At 37.6% G+C, this 27,073-nt stretch overlaps 1 protein-coding gene across 5 annotated transcripts in view; it reads right to left on the reverse strand.

Annotated features, from left to right (window-relative positions):
- Positions 1 to 27,073, reverse strand: part of EPHB1 (EPH receptor B1) — a 763,406-nt gene that overhangs the window by 132,933 nt on the left and 603,400 nt on the right. For 3 of the 5 annotated variants that reach the window (XM_069108694.1, XM_069108693.1, XM_069108695.1), the window contains exon 6: positions 1,863 to 2,044. In XM_069108694.1, the coding sequence (XP_068964795.1) occupies positions 1,863 to 2,044 (182 nt within the window). The remainder of the gene's footprint in view (positions 1 to 1,862; positions 2,045 to 27,073) is intronic. The other 2 variants (XM_069108696.1, XM_069108697.1) reach the window with 1 other exon arrangement.

Consider the following 27,073-nt stretch of genomic DNA (forward strand, 5'->3'; position numbering starts at 1 on the left):
GGTGGAGGAGGAGGAGAAGAAGAAAAGAAGAGAAGAAAAGGAGAAGGAGGAGAATAAACAGCAGCAGAAGAAGGAGGAGGAGAAGAAAGATTTTCCCCTTTTAAGGACCCCCTCCCCACCCCAATAGTGTTCTGTCACTTGGGCAACATTTAAGAATTGTAGATTCAGCTCCATTCTAGCTTCTCCAAGCCCCCTGAATGATTTGGATCAATTATACTTCCAGCTACAGTAGATTTTTAAAAATTCAGCAAACATTTATTAGGAAACTGCTATATTCAAAGTCCTGTGATGGGTAAAATAGAAAATTTCAATCATCTGAAATCTCTGCTGGCCTTTGTGAAGTTTGTGGTTTAAAAATAATAAAAAGAGTTAGCATTTATATAGGGCTTTAAAGTTTGCATAGTGCTGTAGGCAATAGCAGATAACCACCTAACCTTGTACATTGCTCATGTTGTCTAGACATAGCTAAATTGCTCACTTTCTCATAAAATAATATCTTTTCATAAATTTCTCATAAAACTATAGATTTATGAGATTCCAGAGTTGGAAAGGATTTTGAGTAATTATATGGTGCAGCCATCCCTTACCTCCCATAATTATGAGGTAACATAATAACATAAAATTACCTCCATTCTATAGATAAGGAAAATAAGATCTAGAGAAATAAAGTGACATGTCCAATGCCCTACATTTTGTTAGTTGAGAAACGGGATGGTAGGGAACCAGCAGGAGGGAGCTAGACCTTAGGTCCTTGTTTCCTAATGCAGCACTTTTTCTTACTACAGAGCAGTGGTATCAAGGATATCGTAGAGCTAGAAGGAACCTTAGAGACAGCAAGCCAAGGCCCTCATTTTAGAGGCAAAGAAAATGAAGCCCATAGGAAATGTAATGACTTACCCAAGGTCATACAACTCCTAAGTAATTTCATTCTCTGTCTCTCTCTATTGTGTGTGTGTGTGTGTGTGTGTGCACGTTTACACATACACATGTTTGGGGGTGTTTCGCTTTTCAAATGGCTATTAGTATAAGAAGTGTAGTTACAGCCATCCCATGGAGCATATTCACAGTTAGCACTCCTGGTATAGGACAGCCCTAGCTACCAAAAAAAGACCCCAAAACATGTTTGCAAGCAATTTGACATATTTCACTTTTTGATGCCATGATCCTAACAAATCTCCCTTATCAGGCAAGCAGTAAAGATGTAGCTCTAGTCTCAATAAAACTAATGACTCTTCCTAGGGAGTTTTTGTAGCATTGAAACAGCTTTAACTAGGTGGTAGTGAAGTTGTTTCTACTTCAGTACATGATTTGAGATATATGATCCTTTCCCTACTGTCCCAGTGAATTAACCACAAATAAAGTACACTAGAGCAGCCAGGGGTCTAGTAAGTATTTTACTGTGCCTATAGAGAAAGCACGAAGGTGCCATAGCCCTCAGTTTTATAGGTGTGTATGTGTGTGTATAGTGCACAAAATACATAAGTGTAAAAAGCATCCATACACATTAATATGTATTATATGTATAATATAGTATTATATAATATATATTATATTTGTTATACATACATATTTCTTAAATATATATAGTATATACTATTATATACAAACATATGTTTATTATGTAAATAATATATAACACATTTTATTCTACTTTATATAATACATAACTATATATTATATCTATTTTAATATCTATTATGTACATGTTCATACGTACATGTGGATACTTCATTTTTGTCAGTATAGAAATAGTTCTGCATTAAGAAATCATTCTCGAGAGCCGTGGGCCACTGCCCTTTCCCGCCTTTGGGTGCTCTCCTCCAGGCCCTCCCCTTTTCCCTTCTGATTATCGTCAGGCTTACGGTGGCTGGTCTTGAGCCCACAGTGCTGCTAAGGTCAGGAGTGCAGATCCGGCTCACCTTCTCATAATAACGGATCTCATAGTCCAGGATGATGCCATTGGGCTGCTCCGGCTGCGGCCAGGACAGGGTGATGCTCCTCATGGTGGCACTTACCTGGTGCATGATGGGAACTGTGGAGGGAGCTGGGGAGAGATGAGAGGACAGGACAGGGGGCAGAAATGACAGATTAAACTCCGATTCTTGAATGTAAGAAACAACAGCCAAAAAAATCTCCCCTTTGCTTCTTTCTCCTCCAGGACTATCCTGGCATAGCAAGAATTTGGGGAAAGGGGAATCTAGAAAGAACTGGAATTAAAATTTTTATTCTACCCTATCCTTTTATAGGAAAGTTTCTAGACAAAGGATTTGGTAGGATTTTCTTCTCTTTCTTAAAGAAATATAGGATCTTCATAGGATCATCAAATCTTTGATATAGAACTTAAAAAGACCTTAAAAACTGTACCATCACCCTCTTAACAGATGGAGAAATTGAGGCCCAGAGACATGAAGTCACTTGCCCAGAGGTCAAACAGATAGCAAATGGCAGAGCTAGGATCCAAATTCAGGGCCTCTGACTCGACATTCAGCATCTTTTCTATCCCCCCCTCAGTTCTTTTCTAACTGCTAGTTATCACCTCTTATATAAATACAAAATTTATCTAAAATACATTTGAATTTGGCCAGTTGTGTACAGTTGCTTCTGCTGCCGCTACTATTACCACTACTACTACTACTACTACTACTACTACTACTACTACTACTACTACTACTACTACTACTACTACTGTTGGTGTTTAAGTCATGTTCAACTCTTCACAACTCTCTATGGGTTTTTCGTGGCAAAGGTACCAGAGTGGTTTACCATTTTCTTCTCCTTCACTGGGATAAGGCACACAGAGGTTAAGAGATTTGCTCAGGATCATACAGCTAGTGAGTGTCTGAGGTCATATTTGAACTCAGGTCTTTCCGACTGCAGGTCTTGCACTCTATCCACCCAGCCATCTAGCTAGCTGCTGCTGCAGCTAATGCTGCTACTAAGGCTGGCGTTGCTTGAAGGAATATAGGATAACCTCATGCCCTCCCTAGCCTCTGATCTCAATTTACCTGTTTCTGAACACTTGGTTCTTTCCAGACAACCTGCTTATGACTCATGCATTTTTCCATGTTCCCTACCCTCCTCTCACCCAACATACATATAATAAAACTGTTGTTGGTACCAGTTATTGGATAGCAAGAGAAAAAGATTATAGAAATAATGCCTTGATGTTGTCTCACTACAATTCATTTTTTAGTATCAGCACTTCATAATCTCCTTGGTCAACTGATGAGTAGAGATAGGTAATGGGGAAATAGTGGAATAAGGATGTCTACTATAAAATGAGAAGAATTTAAGAATGAAGGGAAGGAAGAGGATCAACTGCATAGCCAGCCTTAAGTCAACAGATGTATCCAATTTGTTTTAACAAATATACATTAAGTCAGTCCATTAAGTCAGTTTATCAGTTAGAAAGCCTTTACTAAGCACTTACTATGTGCTGGGAACTTTGCTTAGAATTACAGGAAAGGGGAAAAGATTGTCCCTGCACTGATTTTAATAAGGGGAGACAATGTGTAAGTAACTACATACACACACACAAATATATGTGTATATATATACATATGCACATGCATATATATATATATTCACACACATATATATATGTATGTACATATACATATACACACGCAGTATAAATGGACAAATACAGTATGAAATATATATTGAATGAATACAGAGGGAAGGCACTGGCATTGGGGTGGGAGTGGTGTTTGGGCAGAGGGGCTAGAGAAAGCCTCCTGCATAAGGTAGGATCTGAGCTGCCTCTTGAAGGAAGCCAGGGCAACCAGAACACAGAAGTGAGGAAGGAGACCATTCCTGGGATGGGGGACGTTCCATGAGAATCCATAAGTGTAATTGGATTGGAGAATACATGGAAGGGTAAAAAATGTAAGGAGCCTGGAAAGGTAGGAAGGGGCCCATCTTTGAAGGGCTTTATGTCAAATGTCAAAAAGAAGACTGTATATTTGATCCTGGAGGTAATAGGGAGGCTCTGGGGTCTACTGAGTGTGTAGAACTCTGTGCTGGATACTGGGAAAGTTACACAGTTTAAATAAGACAAGTTCCTGTCCTCATGGAGTTTGTAATTTAAAGAGGAATAGTGGATGATTGGCTAAACCTGACCTCTGTAGAGGTTTGGGGTTTTAATTTTGTTTTTAAATATAAAGCAACAGACCAGGAAAGAGGAGGGGAAGGGAGGGGAGGGGAGGGAAGGGAGGTAAGGAAAGAGAAGGGAAGGGGAGGGGAGGTTGAATGATGAGATTGGAAATTGTATCGTAGAGTGGTCAGAAGAGAGTGAGAAGTAAATGGAAGCGATGAATATAGCCTGAACTTTCAAGGCATTTAGCCAAGAAGAAAAGAGACAAGTAGGATAGAGTCAGTTGGGATGATAGGATTCAGTGACAGTGCATCCAGCTTGGCAGAGAAATACACACACAAACATAAGGGCACTTGTGCATGCATATGTGTGTATACACATATCTGTGTATTTATATATATATATGTACATATATACATATTTGTGTATATGTGTGCATATACATGTTATACATACATATATGTGCATGCATATATCTTACATGTATACATATGATATGTCTCCTTGTCAGCTATGTGTATACATGTGCATATTTGTATCTGTGTGTTTTGTGTGCACACATGTGTTTGTGTGTATACATATGTCTAGCAAGGATACATATTTATACATCCATATGTACCTATCTGCATACATATATGCACATATACATACAAACATGTGTGTATGTGTGTTGGATAGGAAGAAATAAAGACCACAAAAGAAGGAACTTGTATATACTAAAATATAGCAAAGTAGGGAGAAATTTCCAGTAAAACAAAAACAAAAATCTTCTCTGGTTTCTTATGGTTGGACTTAGGGTTTTATTGTACTTCAAAGGAAAATTATCTCAGAGAAAGCACTGTTACAATAGAACAGTTTCCACAATAAGACATTTGGCAATAATGAAGTTGAAAATGCAAATGAAGAAAAGATGGCATAAGCAAAAACACTTGCGAGAAAAAGGGTAATAATTTCAAAATCTGTTAGTGATTCAGAAATCTATGTTTGGAAATAATATTATTTATTTCCTGTTTCAAATGCTTTCATATAGCATCATGAAATGAAAATGGTCTGGAAATAATAAATGTGTGTTGTCTTTCTCTTAGAAAAGGTGGGTAATTGATGAGTCTTCAGTAAGTGTTCCAACACAAAAGGTTGTTCAGCTTAGGCCTGCCGCATTAGCTGTGATGAAGGTCATTGCTTCCACATTCCATACTGTACCTTCAAAGCCTCCATGGAATATATCTATGTGACATTTACTGTTGTCACTTTATAAACTTAAACTTGCAAATTTGCTTTCAGTAGTTGTTTTTTTCATCATTCAAAGAAATGAGCATCAATTAGAGTATATTGTTACATGGTACTGGCAAATGCCTGAGAGTTTAAGAGTTTTTCATGCTTTTCCATATATTTTTTAAAAGTATTATTAATGCGGCTAAATTTAACCAATACTTCATAGTGTTTTGTTGAACAATAAAAAATAAGTTTTTAAAGAATACAAATCCCAAGGTACAATTTGGTACCTTTCTCACTTAGCATTTACTAGTATCAATCACAGTTTAGGTAACCCTGCTTTTACCACCAAACTGTATTATAGTGGTTCTGTCTAACTATCTGGGTATGCTTATCTTGGACTCAGACAGCTCCCCAGTTTGCCTACATTTGCATGACTTTCAGTAAAGTTGTCATCAAAAGCCCTTATTTCTCATACCTGCTGGCTATATGTTTCTTAGAAAGAGTCCTCTGGACTGTGATGAGTTATAGAGAAGTTTCTTAGAACTTTCACTGTCAATTGCTCCTTTTAGTCAGTACAAGTGTAAACCCTGTCCCAAAGCCCGTTCATTCGTTTTGGACTCTGTCCTTATTAGTGGAGATGAGATGAAGGCCCTCTCCTGCAAGAGGGGTAGAGTGGACTGGTGAGAGCTCTTTTTTTTTATTTTTTGAGACTCTTCAGGGCCAGTCCCCTTTGGGACTCATCAAGCTTCAAATCTTCCAGCATGGACTTGTTTTGGGTCCTCCAAACTTTCATCTCTGAGAAGGAGGATGGAAGAGCCAATTCCACTTGAAGTTGCTAAAGGAAAAGTGTCTGGGAAGACATGAGGGGAGCTCGCAGTTTCCATCATGTCTCTATTCCCAGCTTGCTACACTAGAGACTTTGGGGTGTTTCCTCTTTGGTGAGATCCAGGACCCCTCTCAGTTGAGTTGAGTTGTCTCATTCCCAAAGGGAGAGATTCTTCACGCTGCATTGTCTGGTAAATATTTTCCTACATATACCCTTTCTGATTGCCATTTTGCTATGATGTGGATAAATGGGTTTCTTTGCTATTTGCTATGTGTATTCGTTGTAGAACTGGTATTAGGTGGGAAAGGAGTCAAGCATCAAGCACAGATCTTAGAGTCCTCTTTTGCCCCGGAAATGACAAAACAATTAGAAGTTATATGGAACCCAATCATATCATGTAGGTTAATTTCAAGGGAGTAAATAGAGCTCTAGCCCAGTACCCCTCTCTCTGAAGATAGTGTAGTGACTTCAGCCTCAACTCTGTGCTTTACCTCCTGGCAGGAATGAAAATCTCTCTTGAAGAAAGGGGGTGGGAGGGGCAAGGAGAAGAGGCTAGAGATGTCTATTCTGCTTCCCTTAGAGCTAAACACACAGACAGGCCCCTCACTACACATGGGCCTCTTTACACGTGCAGAACCCATTGCTGTCTTTGCCACGTAATGAAGGAACCTCTGATAGAAAAAGAAAGATATGACCTCTCTGTTTTTATGCCCCTTCTATACTCCCTCCTTTGTTCTCCTTTCTGCCAACCGAAAAAGGAAAAAAGTCTCTGGAGAAAAATGAAACTCTGTAATTTCTTTTTTTCCTCCAAACTGAAGAAAATCTTTCCTCTTTTGAAGAGTAATAGCTTCACCAAACAATTTTCTAGTTCCAAACCAGTTACTGCTGAACCAGTTACTGTTTCTCTAAAGCCTATTGTCATATTCAATTTAATAATGCAATTCTTTAAAAAATATATTAAGTACACATTATGTGCTGGGCATTAGTGATATAAGACAAACAAGAAAAATGGTCCTTGACTTCAAACATATTGGGGGTGGGATAAGAATATGCTCATAGGTAAGTAAAAACAAAATGATATGAGGATGGAGAGAGCAGAAATACTTTGAGAGGAGGAGGAAAGACTTCACATAGAAGAAGCCCTCTCAATTGAGTCTTGAAGGAAACTAAGAATTCTAAGAGCTACTAGAATGAAAGGACCCAGAGAGTTCTGATTAATGGATCAATGTCAGTTTAAAAAGAAAATAAAGTACTCTGCCCCCTCCTGCCAGGACTCTTGTGGTCCATTTCCATTCAGTTTAACTCAACAACCATTTATTAAGTGCCTACTATATACAAGATAGTATGTCATCCCAAACAAGAGAAGGACTAGAGTCCAGGTAAAATGTGTACTCTAAAATATGTGCTCCTAGCCTTTCACATACATCAATTTTGTCATTTAGTCATAGACAAACAGAAAGGAATCGAAGCTAACTAATCAATCAATCAATCAGCAAGGTCTGATTAAAGTCCCTCTATGGGCCAGGCACCATGCCAGGCTCTTGTCATACAAAGTAAAAAATGAAACTTGATATATGGTCAGCTCATGCTTATATATGATTAGATTCCGAAGTCCTGCTTCGATGCCTTGTCAGAGGATGAGAATAACCTTGGATTCTCAAAGTCTAGCCCTTTCAGGTACACACACATGTATATGTGCATATATGCATATGTGTATATACATATATACACACCCACATGATATACATACAAACACATACATACACATCACACATATACACATACACACCACATTCATACAATGTGCATATCTACATATACATATACACATATGTATATCTATGTACATGTATGTGTCAGTGAATGTCTGAACAAAATCATAACCTGGTTCTTCCTCAGTCCAAGTCCAACACTCTACCCACTAGAACGTGCTGCCTCTGAAGGAGTAAACTTGAAAGCTGGGAGGAAAGACTTAATGCATGGGTCAAGTGATAGACTGTGTAGTTTAAGGACCTTTAGCTGAGCTTGGAAAGGTTCCTTGTCAGTCAGCAACCAGGTGAGGATTTTTTTCATTTTAGCCAAGACTACTTATGAAAATGTCTACTGAGGCATGGAGGGGTAGTGAATTCCATTGGCAAAGGAACAAGCTACACGAAATAATTAAATTAATCATCTTTGGAAATACAAAATATAACTGGATGATCTGTTCTCCATTTTGCAGATTGTATGGAGGTAAATCTATTTTGTTCTATTTTTTCATCTCCTCTTGATTTAAGTTGTCTTTAAATAAAACCACATTAATGAGTTAAATGAGATAGTGGAAAGAAAATTGGATATAGAATAAGAGCATGGGTTCCATACATCCATATACCCTCCTATACAGACATACACATACACACACACACACACATTTCTATTCCCTACAACTATTCTCATACTGAGAAAATTTTCATAAGTTACAATGATTGTTTTTCCATGTAGGAATGTAAGTAGTTCAACTTTGATAAATCCCTTCTGATTTCTTTTCCCTGTTTATCTTCTCATGCTTCTCTTGCTTCTTGTATCTGAATGTCAGATTTTCTACTCAACTCTGGTTTTTTTCATCAAGAATGATTGAAAGTGGGGCGGCTAGATGGTGCAATGAGAAAAGCGCCGGCCCCGGAGTCAGGAAGACCTGAGTTCAGTTCCGGCTTCAGACACTTAACACACACACACACACACACACACACACACACAACTAGCCGTGTAACCTTGGGCAAGATACTTAATCCCAATTACCCTCCAAAAAGCATAAATAAATAAATAAATGAAATAAAAAAAAATTATTGAAAGTCCTCTATTCCATTGAATGATCATATTTTCCCCTAAAGCATGATACTCAGTTTTGCTGGGTAGGTGATCCTTGGTTTTAAACCCAGCTCCTTTGACCCTCAGAATATCATATTCCAAGGCCTTAGATCCCTCAGTGTAGAAGCTGCCAGATCCTGTGTTATCCTGATTGTGTTTCCACAGTATTCAAATTGTTTCTTCCTGGCTGCTTGTGATATTTTCTCCTTGATCTGGGAACTACAGAACCTGGCTATAATATTCCTAGGAGTTTTCTTTTTGGTATCTTTTTCAGGAGGTGATCGGTGGATTCTTTCAACCTATATTTTGCCCTATGGTTCTAAAATATCAGGGCAATTTTCCATGAAAATTTCTTGAAGGATGATATCTAGGGTCTTTTTTTTATCATGGCTTTCAGGTATTCCAATAATTTTTAAATTATCTCTCCTGGATCTATATTCCAGGTCAGTGGTTTTCCCAGTGAGATATTTCACATTGCCTTCTATTTTTTCATTTGTTTGGATCTCTTTAATGGTATCTTGATTTCTCATAAAGTCACTAGCTTCCATTTGCTCCAATCTAATTCTGAAGGAATGATTCTCTTCAGTGAGCTTTTGAGATTCTTTTTTTTCCTTGTGGCAAATTTGGCTTTTTAAGGCATTCCTCTCCTCATTGGCTTTTTGAGCCTCTTTTGCCATTTGAGTTAGTCTATTTTTTAAGGTGTTATTTTCCTCAGTCAGGCTGTTGACTCTCATTTCATAATTTTTTTGTATCATTCTCATTTCTCTTCCCAATTTTTTCTCCATTTCTCTTACTTGGGTTTCAAAATCCTTCTCAAACTCCTCTGTGGCCTGTAAGCAGCTTATTCTTTTCTTGGAAGCTTCTGGTTCAGGAGTTCTGACTTTGCTGTCTTCTTCCTGTTCCTTGCTTTGATCCTTTTTGTCCCCCAAAAAGGAATCCAAAGTTCGACTGTTGTGCTTGCCTTGCTTCCCTCACTTGCTCATGTTGCCACTCAATTAATTAATTTTTGAGCTTTTTGCCACAGTATAACTTTGCTACCAGAGGGGGGAGCTTTGTCCCAAATCTCTGGGGTTTTGTCAGCTGCTGGAGCCATTAGTTGGCTGCCTTCTCAGAAGACTCCATTCACTCTGGCACCCTGGTCATATACTCCAGGACCTCCACCCCAAACAGTGATCCAGACCCAAGCTAGTCAAAGCAAGAGCAATTACCCCTCAGACTGGTCACTTGGTTCCCCTAAAATCTGCAGGCCTGGAGCTCTGAATCAGCCACGTGGCAGCGGCTGCGTGGCTGCCATGCCTCAGCCGCTTCTCCCTCCAGGGGACAAAGGCCGGACTGTACTCCTGAATTCCTAAGTCCCAAAGTCCCCATTGCAATGGCCTTTTACTTTGCCATTGGCATTTGTAGGTTGATAATTCTGGCAGCTGCTGGTGATCTGAAGTCCCTCTAGCTGGTGGCTGGTTGTGGCCACCCTGAGGCTAAAACCTCGGGCTCACACAGGGCTGGGCTCAGCTCCCAACATGCTGTACTGGATGCTTCTTGCCAACCTGCCAGGCTGTCTTCAGAGGGAGGTTAGCTTCTCTGTGTCATTTTGTGGTACTGTAACTCCAAAGTGTGTTTAGAGTCATTTTTTACATGATTTGGAGGAGGTGGGAGCAGGAACTCCATAGAAGTCCTGTTTCTACTCTGCCATCTTGACTCTGTCCCTCCTCAGGGCTTGGATTCAAAACTTGACTCTGTGCTTATTACCTGCATGAGCTTTGGTCAGTTACTTAACCTCTCTAGGTCTTAGTTCCTTCATGTGTAAAATGGACTGCCCCTTTATTAGTTTATTGTCTCTTGCCTAAATCAAAACCAGATCCTGGTGTCTCATTTAACCCTCAGGAAATACCTCTTATACTCAAATCATTATACCAGTGCCTTGTCTTGAGGGAAGATATGATTCAAACAGATTGGCCTTCAAGAAAAAGATGGAGAGAGCATCATTTTGAGAAGTGATGCTAACATCCAACTTGGAATAAGACAAGAAGGAGGCAAGGTGGAAAATAGTGCTGCTTTTCAATCACCAGGTCTTCATAATGTGACTTCTTCATTTAGTTTAAATATTTAGAAGTTCAGCTAGATCCATAATAAAATGTAAACACTATTTTGAAAATCATATATAAGTTATTTTGGAATTATCTGAATTTATGAATAATCTGAATTTCCCCTTCATTAAAATGAATCATTCATTCATTAATTCATTCATACAATATGTATTTATTAAGCACTTATACAGCACAAAGGAAATGTGAGTTGTGGAAATCCAGAGACACCTCCATCCCAAATGTTCTAAAGGACTACTTGTGCCTGACCTGTGGTAGAAAAAAGCCTTCCAAACTTACATTGGACTGATCAGTCACAACAGAATACAATGAACCTTGACCCCACAATGATGTCATTGATCCTATTTGAAAATGAAGGAAGAACAATAATCACACTCCATTTAAGAAACTGTGTTAATAATAATTGAAAGTTAACCCTATTTTGATTCTTTTCAAAAATATATCTTCAAATGAAACTATAAAAAGGTAGCAAGGATATTGTCTATACAGAATAGTTGTTGAAGTTTCTTATACTCATACAACCCTAGAACAGACCATTAAAGTTATGACTTCTGAGCCTTAGAATGTGCCGGTGATTATCACTAATACCCAGCATGAGTTCATTAAAGATGAAGATATGCCATATTAACTCCATTTCCTTTTTTAAAAGGGTTATTAGACTCATAGGGGGGATTGCAGTGAACCTGGTATTTGTAAATTTAAGCAAAGTATTTAACAAGAGCTCTCACAATATCCTTGTGGACAAATTGGAGAGATGACAACTGGACCCTAACAGATGTAGCTTGACTTTATGGTAGTAGATTGAATGTCTCCAAGTAGTGTTGATTAATGAATCAATCAATGTCCACCTGAAAGAAAGTCTTCCTTGGACCAGTGAGCCCCATGACTCAATCTCTGGTACAATTCTGTTCAATTCAACAAGCATTTCTTAAGTGTTTATTGTATGTGAAATACCGTACCTAGTTAAGGACACAAAGGGAAAATGAAAAAGTCACTATCCTTTAGAAACTTATGAGAGTAATAGGGATGACTAGGGGACCCCTTAATCAATATGATAAGTTCCCTCAATCAACTTGCAAAGACCACAGGAGGTAATATCCCCTCCCATAGTGGTTTACCTGTGCCCTAGTCCCTTGCTGAGAGAACACAGGGAATCCCTCTGATGGGTTCCCAGTGACCATTTCTGTTTTAAGGGCATTTGGCTGAGAGTCAGAAAGCTGTATTCTTATAAGAGAAGCTGACCCCTTCAGGGATTCTTCTCAATATTTAAAAAAAATTGCTAAATATTCCCCAGTTAAATATAAAATTTTTAACATTTTTAAAAATTTTGAGTTCCAAATTTTCTCTCTCTCCCTCTTACCCCTCCCGTACTCCTTGAGAAGACAAATAATATGATATTGATTATACAGGTGAAGTCATGTAAAACATTCCATACTAGCCTTGTTATAAAAGAAAATACACACATACAAACAAGAAAAACAAAGAAAGGATTTTTTAAGTATACCTCAATCTGCACTCGAGTTCATTAGTTCTCTTTCTGGAAGTGGATAGCATTTTTCATCATGGGTTCTTTGGAATTGTCTTGGATTACTGTATTAATCAAAGTCGCTAAGTCTTCCATAGTTGATCATTGTTACAACATTGCTGTTTTACTTTGTATAATGTTCTCCTGGTTTTGCTCATTTCATTTAAGTATCAGTTCATATAAATCACCCCAGGTTTTTCTGAAAGCATGCAGCTCATCATTTATTATAGTACAACAGTATTCCATCACAATAATATACCACAACTTGATCTGTCATACCCCAATTGATACGCATTCCCTATACTTCCAATCCCTTGCTACCAAAAAAAGAGCTGCTATAAATATTTTTGTACAAGTCCTTTTCCCTTTTCTTTGAACTCTTTGGGATATAGACCTAGTAGAGGTATTGCTAGGTCAAAGGGTATACACAGTTTTATAGCCCTTTTGGTATAGTTCCATATTTGGTATAGTACATATAGAACAAATTCACAACTCCACTAGTGCTTCCATGTCCTAATTTTTTCCACATCCCCTCCAGCAGTTGTCATTTTCCTTTGCTGTTATGTTAGCCAATCTGATAAATGTGAGGTAATATGTCAGAGCAGTTTTAATTTGCATTTCTCCAATCAATAGTGATTTACAGCATTTTTTTATGTGACTACTGATAGCTTTAATTTTTTTCTTCTGAAAACTGCCTGTTCATATCTTTTGACTATCAATTGGGAAATGGTTTGTATTTTTATAAATTTGGTTCAGTTTTCTATATATCAGAGAAATGAAACTTTTATAAGAAGAACTTGATGTAAAGTTTTTTTCAAAGTTTCCTATTTTTCTTCTAATTTTTACTACGTTTTATTTTTATACAAAATCCTTTTTAATTTAATGAAATCAAAATTATCTGTTTTACTGCTCATGATCTTCTCTATCTCTAGTTTTGGTTATAAACTTTGTCCTTCTTCACAGATTTGACAGGTATCTTTTTTTCCATACTCTCCTAATTTACTTATAATATTACCTTTTATGTCTAAATAATTTATTCATTTTGACCTTATCTTGGTATATAGTGTGAAATGTTTCCCCCTTTAGATTGTAAACTTGTCTTTCTTTTTTATCAATTGTATCCCTAGCATTTAGTACAGTGCCTAGCATGTTGTAGGTACTCAATAAATATTTATTTGATTGAATTGGATTGATTCACTGGACAAGTCCCTAAGCACTGCATCACTGCATAGGTTCCTGCTGTAACATTCTCTGAGGCTTAAAGAGATTCAGATGACAAAGTCTTCCCTTCCTAACCCTGTGGGATAGATACCCATTTTTTTTCATATTCTCCTTGGTTCTATATACAATTAAGAAACATGGTTTTCAAGTTCTGAAACAAGTCATAGGGAAAAAAGGTACAATGCAGAGGTTAATCAACTAGAGTTGATGTGTCAAATCCAGTCTGCTGTCTCCTTTTGTATAGCCTACAAGCTAAGAATCTTTTCTTTAAAAATTTACATTATTATATAAACAAAATAAAATAAAAACTTTCACACACACAGCATTTAAATAAAGATCCCTCCAACCCTGATGATTATCCTTAATTTAAGGTATAGAAATTTTATAGGAGTATTTTAAAATTTTAAAATGATACATAACACATATGTGGAAAAAGAAGAAAGTTTCTATTATTCAGAAAAAAGGATACAGTTCAAATTTTAAAATAAAGATGCAAAACCTATTCTTAGCTCACAGGCTATACCAAAACATTCTCTGAGTTTGGTGGATTACTTGATCTGGGGAGTTCTGAGCTACAGTAGGGCAGAAGCCGATCAGGTGACCACATTAAGTTAGGCACCAAGACAGTGAGCTCCCAGTAGAAGAGGGGAAATTAGGTGGTGCAGTAGACAGAACACCAGGCTGGGAATTAGGAAGAATCATCTTCATGAGTTCAAATCTGGCCTTAGATATTTCTTAGCTGTGACACTGGGCAAGTCACTTAATCCTGTTTGCCTCAGTTTCTTCAGCCGTAAAGTGATTTGGAGAAGGAAATGACAAATTAATCCAGAATCTTTGCCAAGAAAAACCCAAATAGGGTCACAAAGTGTCAGACATGAGTGAAATAACAGGAGAAGAGGGCCATGAGGATAAGGAAGGACAAACTGGCCCAAGCCAGAAAAATGGTGGAGGTCAAAGCTTCTGTGCCTATCAGCATTGGGTTGGGCCCTTGCTTGTACACTTCACTTCCAGGCTGGATAAGGTAAGGAAATCCATTCTCCAAAAAAAAAGTAAAAAAGAGGTCATCTTGCTTCCATTTGAAGATCTCAGCTAAGAGGGAATTTACTACCACTTGAAGCAACTTTTTAAACTTTTGGATAACTGTCATTATTAGGAAATTTTTCTTTGCAGTGAACCATGATCTTACTTAGCTTGGATTCTCTATACTCTCATCATTCCTTCTGTTCCTTCTTCCTCTCTCTCACTGTTTGGGCCTTTCTGATATCTCTCTTCAATTTATTGACATCACTCCTACTTATTTCCCTTCCAGATCTCATTTGCCCTGGTTTCTGCTTTGAACCTGTACTACAATTTTCATGTGCTTCTTTGAAAGGGTCTCTTTTTTGCCTTCCATCTTCTCTGTCAAGACAGTACATTCCCTTTCAAGGGATCACCTTGTCCTGGTGACAAGACAATACTAAACTGTTTGCTGTACCTCTCCTCCAGGCATAATGGGTGATATTGTAGACACCATTGTCTAAGGTGACTTAATCAAGCTTCAAGATAAGAATAGTGTCCTGTAGATATAAGTAAGCCTTATGCATTTCTAACTGGCATAAGGCTTACTTATGTCTACAGGACACTATTCTTATCTTGAAGCTTGATTAAGTCACCTTGGAGAAAGACAATGGTGTCTTGTCACCAGGAGATGTGTGGGCAAATTGCTGACTTTCAAAGTAGAAAATACCTGACTTATAGGGCAAGCTTCATTGTTTACAGCAAAGGTATTAAACCCATAGTCCAAACCAGATTGAAATGACATTGGGAAATATTTAGCAAAATAAATAAAAATATAATAAAACATAGATAATGTTAATTTGTAGTTTTCTAAATCAATATTCAGCCTGAAGAGATAATTTCTTTTTTTTAAATGCTTTATTAACTTCTGGTTTACATCATTCATTTCTGCCAGATTTTGAGTTACAAATTTTCTCCCCGTTTTTCCCCTACCCACTGCCCCAAAATAGCGGTCCCACAGGATATCCCCTCCTCCAATCTGCTGTCTCCCATATCTTCTCCCATACCCCCATCTACTTTTCCAGTAGGGCATGGTGGATCTCTATGCCCCAGTGCTTGTATATCTTATTTCCCAATTACATGTAAAGTAGTATTAATAATAGTATATATATATATATATATATGTGTGTGTGTGTGTGTGTGTGTGTGTGTGTGTGTGTATATTTGTTTTTAAAACTTTGAATTCCAGATTCATTCCCTTCCTCCCTTGTCACCCACCCTTACTGGGAAGATAAGCAATTCAGTATAGGTTGTACATGTGTAGCTATGCAAAACATTACCATAGTAGATATATTGTAAAAGACTGACTATATTTCCCTCCCTCCTATCCCACCTCCCACTTGTTCTATTCTCTACTTCGATCCTGTCCCTTTTCAAATGTGGGTGTGAAGAGATCATTTCTATCTGAATTTGACACCACTGGTCTACAGTCTTAAGCACTGCCCTTTTAGAAACAAATTCTGACCATAAAGATGAATTGTATGCCTTCTTATTCCATATATAGAACTTTGAATCTTGGACTTTCTGACTCAGTAGGCTAAGGTCAAATTTGTGTTAACATGGTTTGCAAGTCATATGAGTTTCTGACCTAGGCTATGTGTAACTGGAATGAAATGGCAGTCAATAACTGTCAAGACTCTATTACTAGCTATATAATCCTAAACAAGCCACTTGTAACATCTATGAGTTTTAGTTTCATTATCATATTATATAATGGGATTAACCACAACACCTATTTCCTGGAATTGTTGTAAGGATCAAACAAGATAATGTATTTAAGGTGCTTCAACACTTTAAAATACTTTATAAATATCTGCAATAATAATAACAACAACAACAATGTAAAAATCCTTATTGGTTCCTGGGATCCCAATGTCTTGAATGTTGAAACATCTCACCTCAGAATCAGGAGAGATCAATCTGCAGAATTCTCTATCTCTATGTGATTGGATCTTCCCCTGGCCCTTAATCCCTGGAGAACCTTGATGTCAGAGGCAATGAATCACAAGAAAATCAATTTAAGAAGAAATTTCCCTGTTATTACAAATCACTAATTGTCTCACCAGGACCAATCAGAAGCAACACACCCATTCCTACAGCTTTCAGAAAATAAATGTAATTGCTTCCTGCCTTGGCCCAGACTTATGGTAGTGATAGAATAATCAAAGGCCCGCTTCCTTGTAATCCTTATGTATGGATGAGCACAAGTGATTTCAGGTATTTTAAAATTTAACAATGAGACACAATAACTTGTATGAGGAGAAAAAAGGAACTCTCTCTATTACTATGAAACTAGGATGCAGTTTACATCTGATGCTGTCTCATGTGCTTTGTTTATCTACAGCAATTACTGTGGTTGTTGCTTCTCCCAGGAAAAGTCCCACCTCTAGATTTAGTTTTCTATGTGCTATGAATAATTACAGAAAGTAAAAATAAAAGTTTGTATTTATATAGAGTTTCAAGGTTTACCAGGAACTTGTACATATATATTACCTCATTTGATTCTCTCAACAACCCCTTAAGGTAAATATTACAAGAAGTACCTGAATAACTAAAGGAATCTATGGCCCCACTCTTCTGTGGCTGTCTCCTGTTATACAACTCCAATAAACTTAAGGTTTAAATCGTGACTAATTCCAGCTAGAACTAGCTGCTAAAATTCTCTTATAAGCTTGCTGACGCAGCATAGTTAGGATTTAGTTCCTCCTCTATTCTTTTACTACTGGATCATGCTCACTGACTAACAATATGGCAGCTCCCACAGCAAGTCTTTTTTCTGAAAACCCTATGTAAACTCAGACCCCCAGGGGATCTGAGCTTTCTACAAGAAAAAGATTTTTTTTTTCTATTTTGGCCTTTGTTCCTCCAGCACCTAGGACAGTACTTTGTAAATAGTAGGTGGTTTAAAAAATACTTGTTGAGGGGTGGTTAGGTGGCTCAGCGAGTAAGAGCACCGGCTCCAGTGTCCGGATGACCTGGAGATCAAATCCAGGGCTCAGACACTCAGCACCACACCCAGAAATAACTGGCCGTGTAACTTTGAGCAAGTTACTTAATCCCTATTGCTTAAAAAAAAAAAATTTGTTGAATTCAGTTGAATACAATTGTTTGCCCCTGTATAAAGTAAGGACTTTGAGGGCAGAAACTACTTCATTTTGATCCTTCAGGTTAGCATAGTGTCCAGCATATAGTATACAGTTAATAAATGCTGTTGATTGATCGATAGATTTTCCACAAATTTCTATTGGAAAAAAAACCTGGTCTTTCACTTTTTGTCATTTTTAATGTTAATATTTTGCATGGTTCAGGGGTTGCTTCTCCTTCCTTTATGTGTTCCACCTGCCTCCCAAAGTCCTTCATTTTTTAATAAATTGAAAGTCATTTTATTTGCACCATAGTCTTATCTACTTACTGACCCTTCTAGAAGTCTCCCTTTCACTTGGTTTCTCTTTGAATAGCCATTATCTCAGAGGATTCCATATTAGAACATGGGAAGCTTTTTTTTCCCCTTAAGCTAGGAGAAAAGGAAAAATACCTGACATATTTCTAAGGATAGAAAGAAATATAATCCATTATTAGCTACTTGAAGGGAAGAGGCTGCCTGGAAGACTAATCACTGGGGGTGAGGAGAGGGTAGAATGTATCTTCTACCATACTAGAAGATTTCATCAATGGTAAAAAAAAAAAAAACTGACTCATACTTTAGGCCTTCAGAATTTCTCATTTTTCTAGGAACAAGAGAGTCTTATGGATCTTGGTAGCAAAGCATGCAATGATAAGAATCCTGCCTTTGGAGTCAAAGGACTGGTTCATATTCTAGCTCTCACACTTCTACCTAGCTGAGCAAGTCACTTAACCTATGTGGGTCTCAGTTTGCTCACTGGAAAATGAAGGAATTATACTAGATGTCTGGCAGTTCCTTCTATCTCTAGATCTATGATCCTGAAGACCATTGTGTTCATTTAATGAAAATATTTTAGACTAATACACTTTTCATTCATTCATATATTTATACACATACACACACACACACACACACACACACATATATATATATATATATGTATATATATATATATATATATATATATATATATATATATATATAATAGTTTAGACTAAAATATTTGGACCAAACTATTTGTTTTCACACACACATATAATAGTTTAGACTAAATATTTGGACCAAAATACTTGTTTTCACACATACACATACACACACACACACACACACACGTTTAGACTAAACTGAGAAAGAAAATTCAAATGAATTTTTTACCTCAGCTTTTTTGTTTCTTTGTTGTTGTTGTTTGGTATTAGGTTATAAAGAATGGTTCAAGCCCCAGTCTCCTGTATGAATCAAGTTTTGGGGATGACATCCTTAAAGGGAAACTTTTGGTCTACATAAAAAAAGTGCTGTTCCTACTCAATATATACAGGTAAGTAAAGGCAATATATGTATAAGCTAATAGAAAGCAAATTTGAGGAGAGAATACTAACAATGATAATTAGGGACATCCTTATTAAAAGCCAGTACATAAGTTGTACTTTGAAGAAAACTAGAGTCGTGGTTTCTTTTTTTTATTGTACATCAAGAAGAAATTTAATCACATAAAAATCAATGAAATATCAGAATGTTACAGGCATCTTTTACTGTACATGGCACCATTAGCATGGAGAAGTAAAGATTTTCTGAAGAATCCAGAAATGGTAGATTCTATCGGCAAAGGCATGAGAGAGGGAGCTGGAATGTCTTTACATGGAACAAGGTATCACCCTCATGATGTCATTGGTTCTCTTAGAGAACAAAGAATGAACAACCACAACATAAAACAATTAACAGGACAGTGTAACTAGACTGGAAACCATTTGGAGTGGAGTGATATAGAATGTCTGGAACATTCTATAGCTGGGAGATAGTGTGAGGATTGTAAATGCCAGTATGAAAATATTACAGTTCATCCTAAAAGCAAAAGGAACCACTGAAGATTTTTGAGAAGTAGAGTTATACAGTCAGAGTTGTATTGTAGGAATATCAATTTTGCGAATTGTAAAGGGCTACTTGGAGAGAGGAGAGACTAGGTGCAGGCAGACTGATTAAGGAGTTATTGTAATAGCCAAAAATAAAAGAGGTGATGAGGAATTGAGTTGGGGTATAAGCTCTGGGAGGGACAAGAAGGGAATGGATGAGAGAGACATGTAGAGGTATGATCAAGAAGGTGACTGGTAGGGGTGATGGAGGAAAATTGTCAACTTGGTTGACTCTAAGGGCTGTGGTGACCTCAACAGGAATAGGGAAGTTTAAAGGAATGTGTTTGGGGAAAATATAATGAGTTACATTTTAGACATGTTGATTGAGGTAAAACTCAATAATGATGTGGATTAGTTGGAATTCTTTGCAGTAAGTGAAAGACTTGATATAATTAGTAAAAATGGATAGATAATCCATGAGATATGTTGCTGGGTTACCATTTCTGTAAGAAGAGAGAGAAAGTAAGTAGAGAGGAAGAGATATATTGCTGTATGAGGGGAAAATCAAGAGTAAAATTATCAAAATCTTATAGAACAAAAGAAATACTACAACCTCTTTGTGTATTTTTATTATTCTTAAATTTAAAAAAAATAGTCATGGTTTATGATCTAGGTTACATAACCAGTTTAAGAAGTGTTAGTTGAAAATAGTAAATGAAATTGAAGAAGTTGGAAAATTAGGCCAAAATAGTAACTGGTGAGAATTTCAAGTATTCACATTTGAATACTTCTTTGTTTGGGAATAGCATATGGAAGCAAAACTTTCAGATAGAATAAGTAATTGTTTCCCAAAACACAAAGTTTTAAATTCCTCAGGGAAAGAAAGCAGTGAGCTTCATTCTGAGTCATGAACAGGAAGTGGTAAAGGAAGTATCCCTGGGTGAACTACAATTTAAGAAAGGTCACAAATTGATAAAGTTCAGGATTCTGGCAGAAGGAAAAACCAAATAAATACTCTCCTAAAGTTTTTTTTTTCCATTTTAGAAAAAGAAATTATTGCAACATGAGGATACTGGGTAAGAACCACAACCACTACCTAAAAAAAAAGAAAATTTAAAAAATCCAACAGGAAATCATCAGACTATTAGTAAATAAATAAATGAACAAAGAAATGTGCCATTGTTTTGGAAAATGGGAGCCACTGATCCCAAAGACACCACCATGAACACTGGATAAGTGGTGAAATCAAAGTAATCATTTTAAAAGGAAGAAACTAGCCCAAAGCAAAGAGAACAGAGAAATCCATAAAATGTGATCATACCTCTATATGTCTCTCTCATCGATTTCCTTCTTGCCCCTCCCACAGCTTATACACCAACTCAGTTTGTTTTCACCTTTTGTTCGGGCTATTACAATAACTTCTTAATCAGGCATCAAACAGAAATTAAAATAGGCCAAAAAGAATTTAAACAGTTTCTTGCAAGGTATTCTAAAGTCATGAGTAAGTGGTTCCTTAAATATGCCAAGAGAAAGAAGCTACCCATTTCCTCATGACACTTCTGCAATGAAAAGACAGCAGATGTACTCAAACAAATTCCGTGCCTCACTTTTAACTGAGGACAAGGTGAGGCATATTCCTACTTCCAGAATGCTTTGGAAGCAGGCATATTTTAGATTTTTATTAAATACAGCTGCATAATGTGCAGGACACCATAGATCCTATCAACAAATTACAGAAAGAATGACATAAACCCAAGAATTTTCAAAGAACACAAGGATGAACTCAGACAACCCTGCACCAAAAAATCCCTTGCTAATGGTTCCTGTGACAGATGACGGAGATTTTGTCAAATGTGACTCTGAGCCATAGGAGACCTCTAAAAAGAATTATGGAGAATTGGAAATCAACAAGTCTCAGTTCAATGCTAGAGAAGCTAGTGGAATGTACTTCCAAGACAGACTCACTAAACAGTTAATCAAAAGTGATCTAGTAATAAGAGAAAGACTTTGTAGTTCCTGTCAAGGGATAACTCTGTCCTTTCTTCTTTTCTTTTTTTTCCCTTTTCTTCCTTCTTTCCTTTATTCTTTCTTTCTTCCTCCCTCCTTCCTTCTATATCCTTATAAGTGATATTTGGTGTCCCACCAACAGTTCATATTCTCTTTATTACACAAGTCCTCTTCCCAGAGTTTCTTGAACACTAACAAGTTTTTAACCAATTATCAAGATTTTTAAAGCCTTTGATCTCACTCTCTCTCCTTTATCTGCCTACTCTTAGGTAGAAAACAATAAGGAATGCATCCTAGGTCTTCCTAAATTCAAAATTCTTATGTAATATCTCCTAATGATCCAAGCATAGTGGAAATTCATACCTCCTATAGGTTCCTATTCAGTTCCCTGATCACCTCTTTCCATGCCATACAGGTGTACTGGATCCCTCAACCTCCACAGGCTGCAAGTTGGCAACACTGAGTGATTTCTTCCTGCTGTAGGATTCCAAAAGCCCTGATTGTATCAGTGAATCCACAAGGTTGCTCATTAGTATACTGGTGGTCCCGGTCACAAATGCCCTAGGTATGCAGTTACACTGAGAAGTCAGTTAACATCCAGTGGTGTCTCCCCTCTTTGTCTCTTAAGCAGATCTAGCCATTCCCTCTATAGGATCTTCTACAAAAAAAAAATCACCCTTATGGAAGTCTCTAAAGCAGCTATGGAGTTTTTACAAACTCCTCTAAAAGAACTTCAGCAAGCTATCCATAGCCTTTTGTAAACTTAGTACCCCATAATGCCACCATATAATATCAATCTGAGACATCCAGCTTTCTCTGTCTCTATTTCTCTCTGTTTCTGTGTTGTGTATCAGTCTGTGCGTCTGTCTTTGTGTGTTTCTGTCTCTCTGTCTCTGTTTTATTTTCTCTCATTTGGAAAATGTCATGTTTTCTGTTATTTCATCCGGGTAGATAACTAGGGAGAAGATGGGAGCAGCTTCCTTCAATGAAGTAAATCAGCAATTTGTATGTAACTGATAACTCTTGGTGAGTTTCCTGGAACAGCAATGTAGCACAGTGAGTAGAGAGTGCTGTGCCTATAGTCAAACACTCATCTTTCTGAGTTCAAATCTGGCCTCACACATTCACTAGCTGTGTGACCCTAGGCAAGTCATTTAACCCTGTTTGTCTCAGTTTCCTCATCTGTAAAATGAGCTGGAAAAGGAAATGGAAAATCACTCCAATAGCTTTGCAAAGAAAACCCCAAATAGGGTCACAAAGAGTCTGATATGACTGAAATTAACTGGACAACAACAAAAGAAAGCTTCCTGGGGACAACACAGGATGACTTACTTGCCCATGGTCATATATCTTAGGTAGGAGGATGCCAACTCATTTCTTCTTCAGTCCAAGACTAGCCTCATCATTGGCACTGTACTATCCTTTTCATGTCTCTAGCTGTACTTCTGCTGGGAACTAAGGCAGGGCTCAGGTCTGTAAACACCAGCTCAGTTCAAAACACATTCTAATATTTCTCAATGGTGACTTCAGTGGTGGACATGGAGTCCATTAATTATCCAGAAAACTTGTCAATAGTTCAGCATATTTTCTTCTCTGTTCCCCACAATGAAAATAAGTAAACAACCTCTAGGCATAACCCTGAATCTCCCACAGTATCCCAAGATTCATATGAAAATTTAGATTTTTTAATTCTCCTGGGTTACATCTGATTCATCTGCTATGATTCCCTGAGGGGTTTTAAGTTTATGACCAAGAGGGGACCACTGGACAGAATGTATTTCCTCTCCCAAAAGGCTTATGTTGAGGTTGTTGCCAGAGGCTATTAAACAAATTGCGTCCCCATGGGATTGGGGGAACTATTTTGTCATGGAATTGACTTAGAGATAGAAAACAAAATTTATTTCCCTGCATAGACGATTGTAAACAGCTGAGTTCCCCAGGGATCCAAGCTGAGATGAGCCTTAGTTAACATCTTTATAAAAGATTCGGACAAATAGAGTGTAAAAGGAAATCTGCAAGTCTGCAAATGATTCTAAGTTCTTATGGACAATGAAATATTAAGCAGATGAAGATAAGCTGCCTCCAGACCTCAAACCACTGTGGAAGTGGGCAGGAAAGTGACAGATATGTACAAATACAGAAACAGATAAGGTAATGTACTGAATGATACATGGTAGGGATGGGAATAGGTACTAAAACTGTGATGTCATTCGCCTGAAGAACTCACGCACGTGAGGAAACTCCCTCTAACAGCGAGAGGAGTGTTTAGAACACTGAGAGGTTATGTGGCTTACCCAGAGTCACAGTCAGTGTATCTTAGATATGGGAGTTGAACTCAGGTCCCCCTGTCTCTGGGACTGGTTCTCCATCTACTACCCACGGTGCCTTTTCTATGCTATATTAGTATTCCTCATCTATGAAATGGACTTGAACTACAAGGTCTCTTAAGCAATCAAAGTCCACACTGGGTACAGAACTCTCAGACATGTTAGGAAAGGGATAAGTATTTCATTTGAATGTCCCACCTTACACACAGTGTGTCGAAAACTGAAATGATTTGCTTCCCTTCAAAACCAGCACACCTCCTTACAATCTTCCCTGTTTCTATTGTTCACCATTGTTTCAGCCCTCCTTCCCACAACTCAGATCTTAAAACCTCAAAGTGTTATTTGTTTCTTCCTTCCCCTCATTTATTATACCCAATTTTATCACTACATCTTATCACTTTTCCTTTTGAAATGTTTCTTACATGCCACCCCTTCATGTTCATTTCCAATGTCACTATACATTTTCAAGTCTTTTCTCACTCAGGCTTTCATCTACTATCATCTTCTATCTCCAAATTCCCCCATCTCTAATCCACATCACTATTCCTGGATATACCATCTCATGAATGTGAAGATTCTCTCTGTTGGTACAAATCACAGCCTACCTGTTCCTGCCTATCCTGTCTGTCAGTCACTCAACAAGGACTTGTCAAGCTCTCACTCTGTATCAAGTACTCTGTAAAATGCTGGGGATACAAATAAAAGCAAAAAGAAGTACAATTCCAGATCTCAAGGAGGTTACATTCTAATGGGGATGACCATTCATAAAGAGGTGGGGGAATGAAGGTACCTAGTGCAGGGGAGTGATGGAGAAGTCCAGATTGCAGCTTGGTGAGAAATGAAGAGATGGCTGGCCTGGATGTGTGTTTTACATGGGGATTCTGGGAGAAGTTACCCAATGAATGGAAAGGGCACCAGGAGCAGAAAGTATTTCTGAGTCATGAATCCAAGGCTAAAGTGGTCTCATAGGATGTAGAGGTTTCTGGGGCATGGAGAAGTCCAGAGTGCCTGTCCTGTATGGATTCTTGTCCATGCCCTCCTTTAAAGGCACAATGTGATATTGTAAGGGTTATGGGATTTAAAGATCTTCCATGCCCCATGGACGTGCTGACATAGCAGAGCAAGAGAAAGCGGAAAGCGAGAAAAAGTGAAAGCCGAGCTAACGGTCCTGCTGTTGGGGGTGGGCAGGGGGCGGGGTAACCTTTTTTTTTTTTTTTTTAGTTAGGACCCCTGCTGAGCACTACCAGGGGCCGGAGCTGCTGGGAGCAGGACTTTCTGCTAAGGACTCCTGCTGAGGACTGCCAGGGGCCGGAGCTGCTGGGAGCACGCTGGGTGGTTGCTGTGAGTGGGGAGAGGAGGACCTTTGCCTGAGGTAGCCTGTTCTGTTTTAAAGGCTTGAGAATGTGGGTGCTTTCTACTTTATCTACCTGTGCCAATATCATAACTACTCTGATGGCTTTCACTTTCTGGTTTTGGGACTCAGTCTTTTGGTATCTTAATAAATTTTCTAGTTTATTTCCCCATATGGCAAACATGACGTATTTTGTGATGGATAATTATATCAGCACATTTGTAATCTCTATAGGCATTGTGAATATGGCATTGCTGATACAGATATCCACTCCATATCCTAATACCTTCTTTAAGTGCTGTTAGCATGATACTAATGGAGCACATAGGCATTATTATTCCCTCATCCTCACTAAGACTCATCTATTTGCCTTTTTTGATTATATGTTTATTTGGTCGCATCCTTTGTACCATTTCTTCACTGTGACTCATTTGTAATGTGTTATTATAGGCACACATCTAGCAGGAACCTCTCAGGGACTGTCTTTTGGGCAACCCTCAGCATCAGCTTCTCAGAGATGGTTTTATTCCATGTCTCAAAACCATACAATATCACTTGAAAAAATAATATTCCAAAGATAGGCCTTTTTCTGAGGGGAAATGAGGTATTTAAAAAGGAAATTTCCAACAAATTCTGAGGAGAAATGAGGTGTTTGAAAAGGAAGTTCCCCTTTTTCCTATTAAACATCAGCCCCAAATCATAGTTCATTTTTATTATCTATCTGAGCTCTATATACTGGTAGATGAGATCTTTCAGTTAATCTGGACTTCTTCATTCACTTTCTTGTTTTTGTTGTTGTTCTCTTATGCAAATAGGTCAAATTCTTTGGAGAGAGCAGAGGAAGAGAGATCATATTTATTCTTGAAACAAAATGCCTTGGGAGAGAATGGTGTGAATCCATTAATTGAGTAAACTAATGACCTAATGCCAACTAATGTTCACAGTAGTTAATAAACATTCTACGATTATATGAATCATGTTTCTGATTACATTTCCATTCCCAAACATAACTATATTCTGAATAGGATTATTAGTTTTTTGATTGTTAGTTCTGTCTTGATCAATGAAATTTGCATTCTACAAGTATGTTTGAATCGACAAATCTTGGATTTCACACCAGGAAGCCTGGTTCAGTAAACATTTTCATGTGGTAACACTTCTGATCAAAGCAGATTAAACAAACAAATAATTAGCTTTGAGAGTAGGCGTGTATGCAAAAGCAGAATTAATTACTTGGGTAATTGTTGTTGCTGTGTTTTTTTTTTTTTTATCCTGACGTGGACAGTTAACTGTTATATTGTTGTTTAGCCTTCTTGTTGTGATAGCATATATAAAGCATGGTTGAAAGGACACCAAATCATTTCTTACTCTGTCAGAAGTTGGCTTGATTTTCTTCCCTTGCCTCAATATCTGTGCAAGAGTTCTCAACATAACATAAAAAAATGATTTCAACACATATTTTTTACAAGATAATTTTGTTGCATATTTGAAAGGAATAGCAAGCTACACATAGTAGATTTGCAGTTTCA

The sequence above is a fragment of the Petaurus breviceps genome, unplaced genomic scaffold (assembly GCF_028583685.1).
Source record: "Petaurus breviceps papuanus isolate PSGF00001 unplaced genomic scaffold, PetGlider_PUasm1.0 90424, whole genome shotgun sequence".
Taxonomy (NCBI): domain Eukaryota; kingdom Metazoa; phylum Chordata; class Mammalia; order Diprotodontia; family Petauridae; genus Petaurus; species Petaurus breviceps.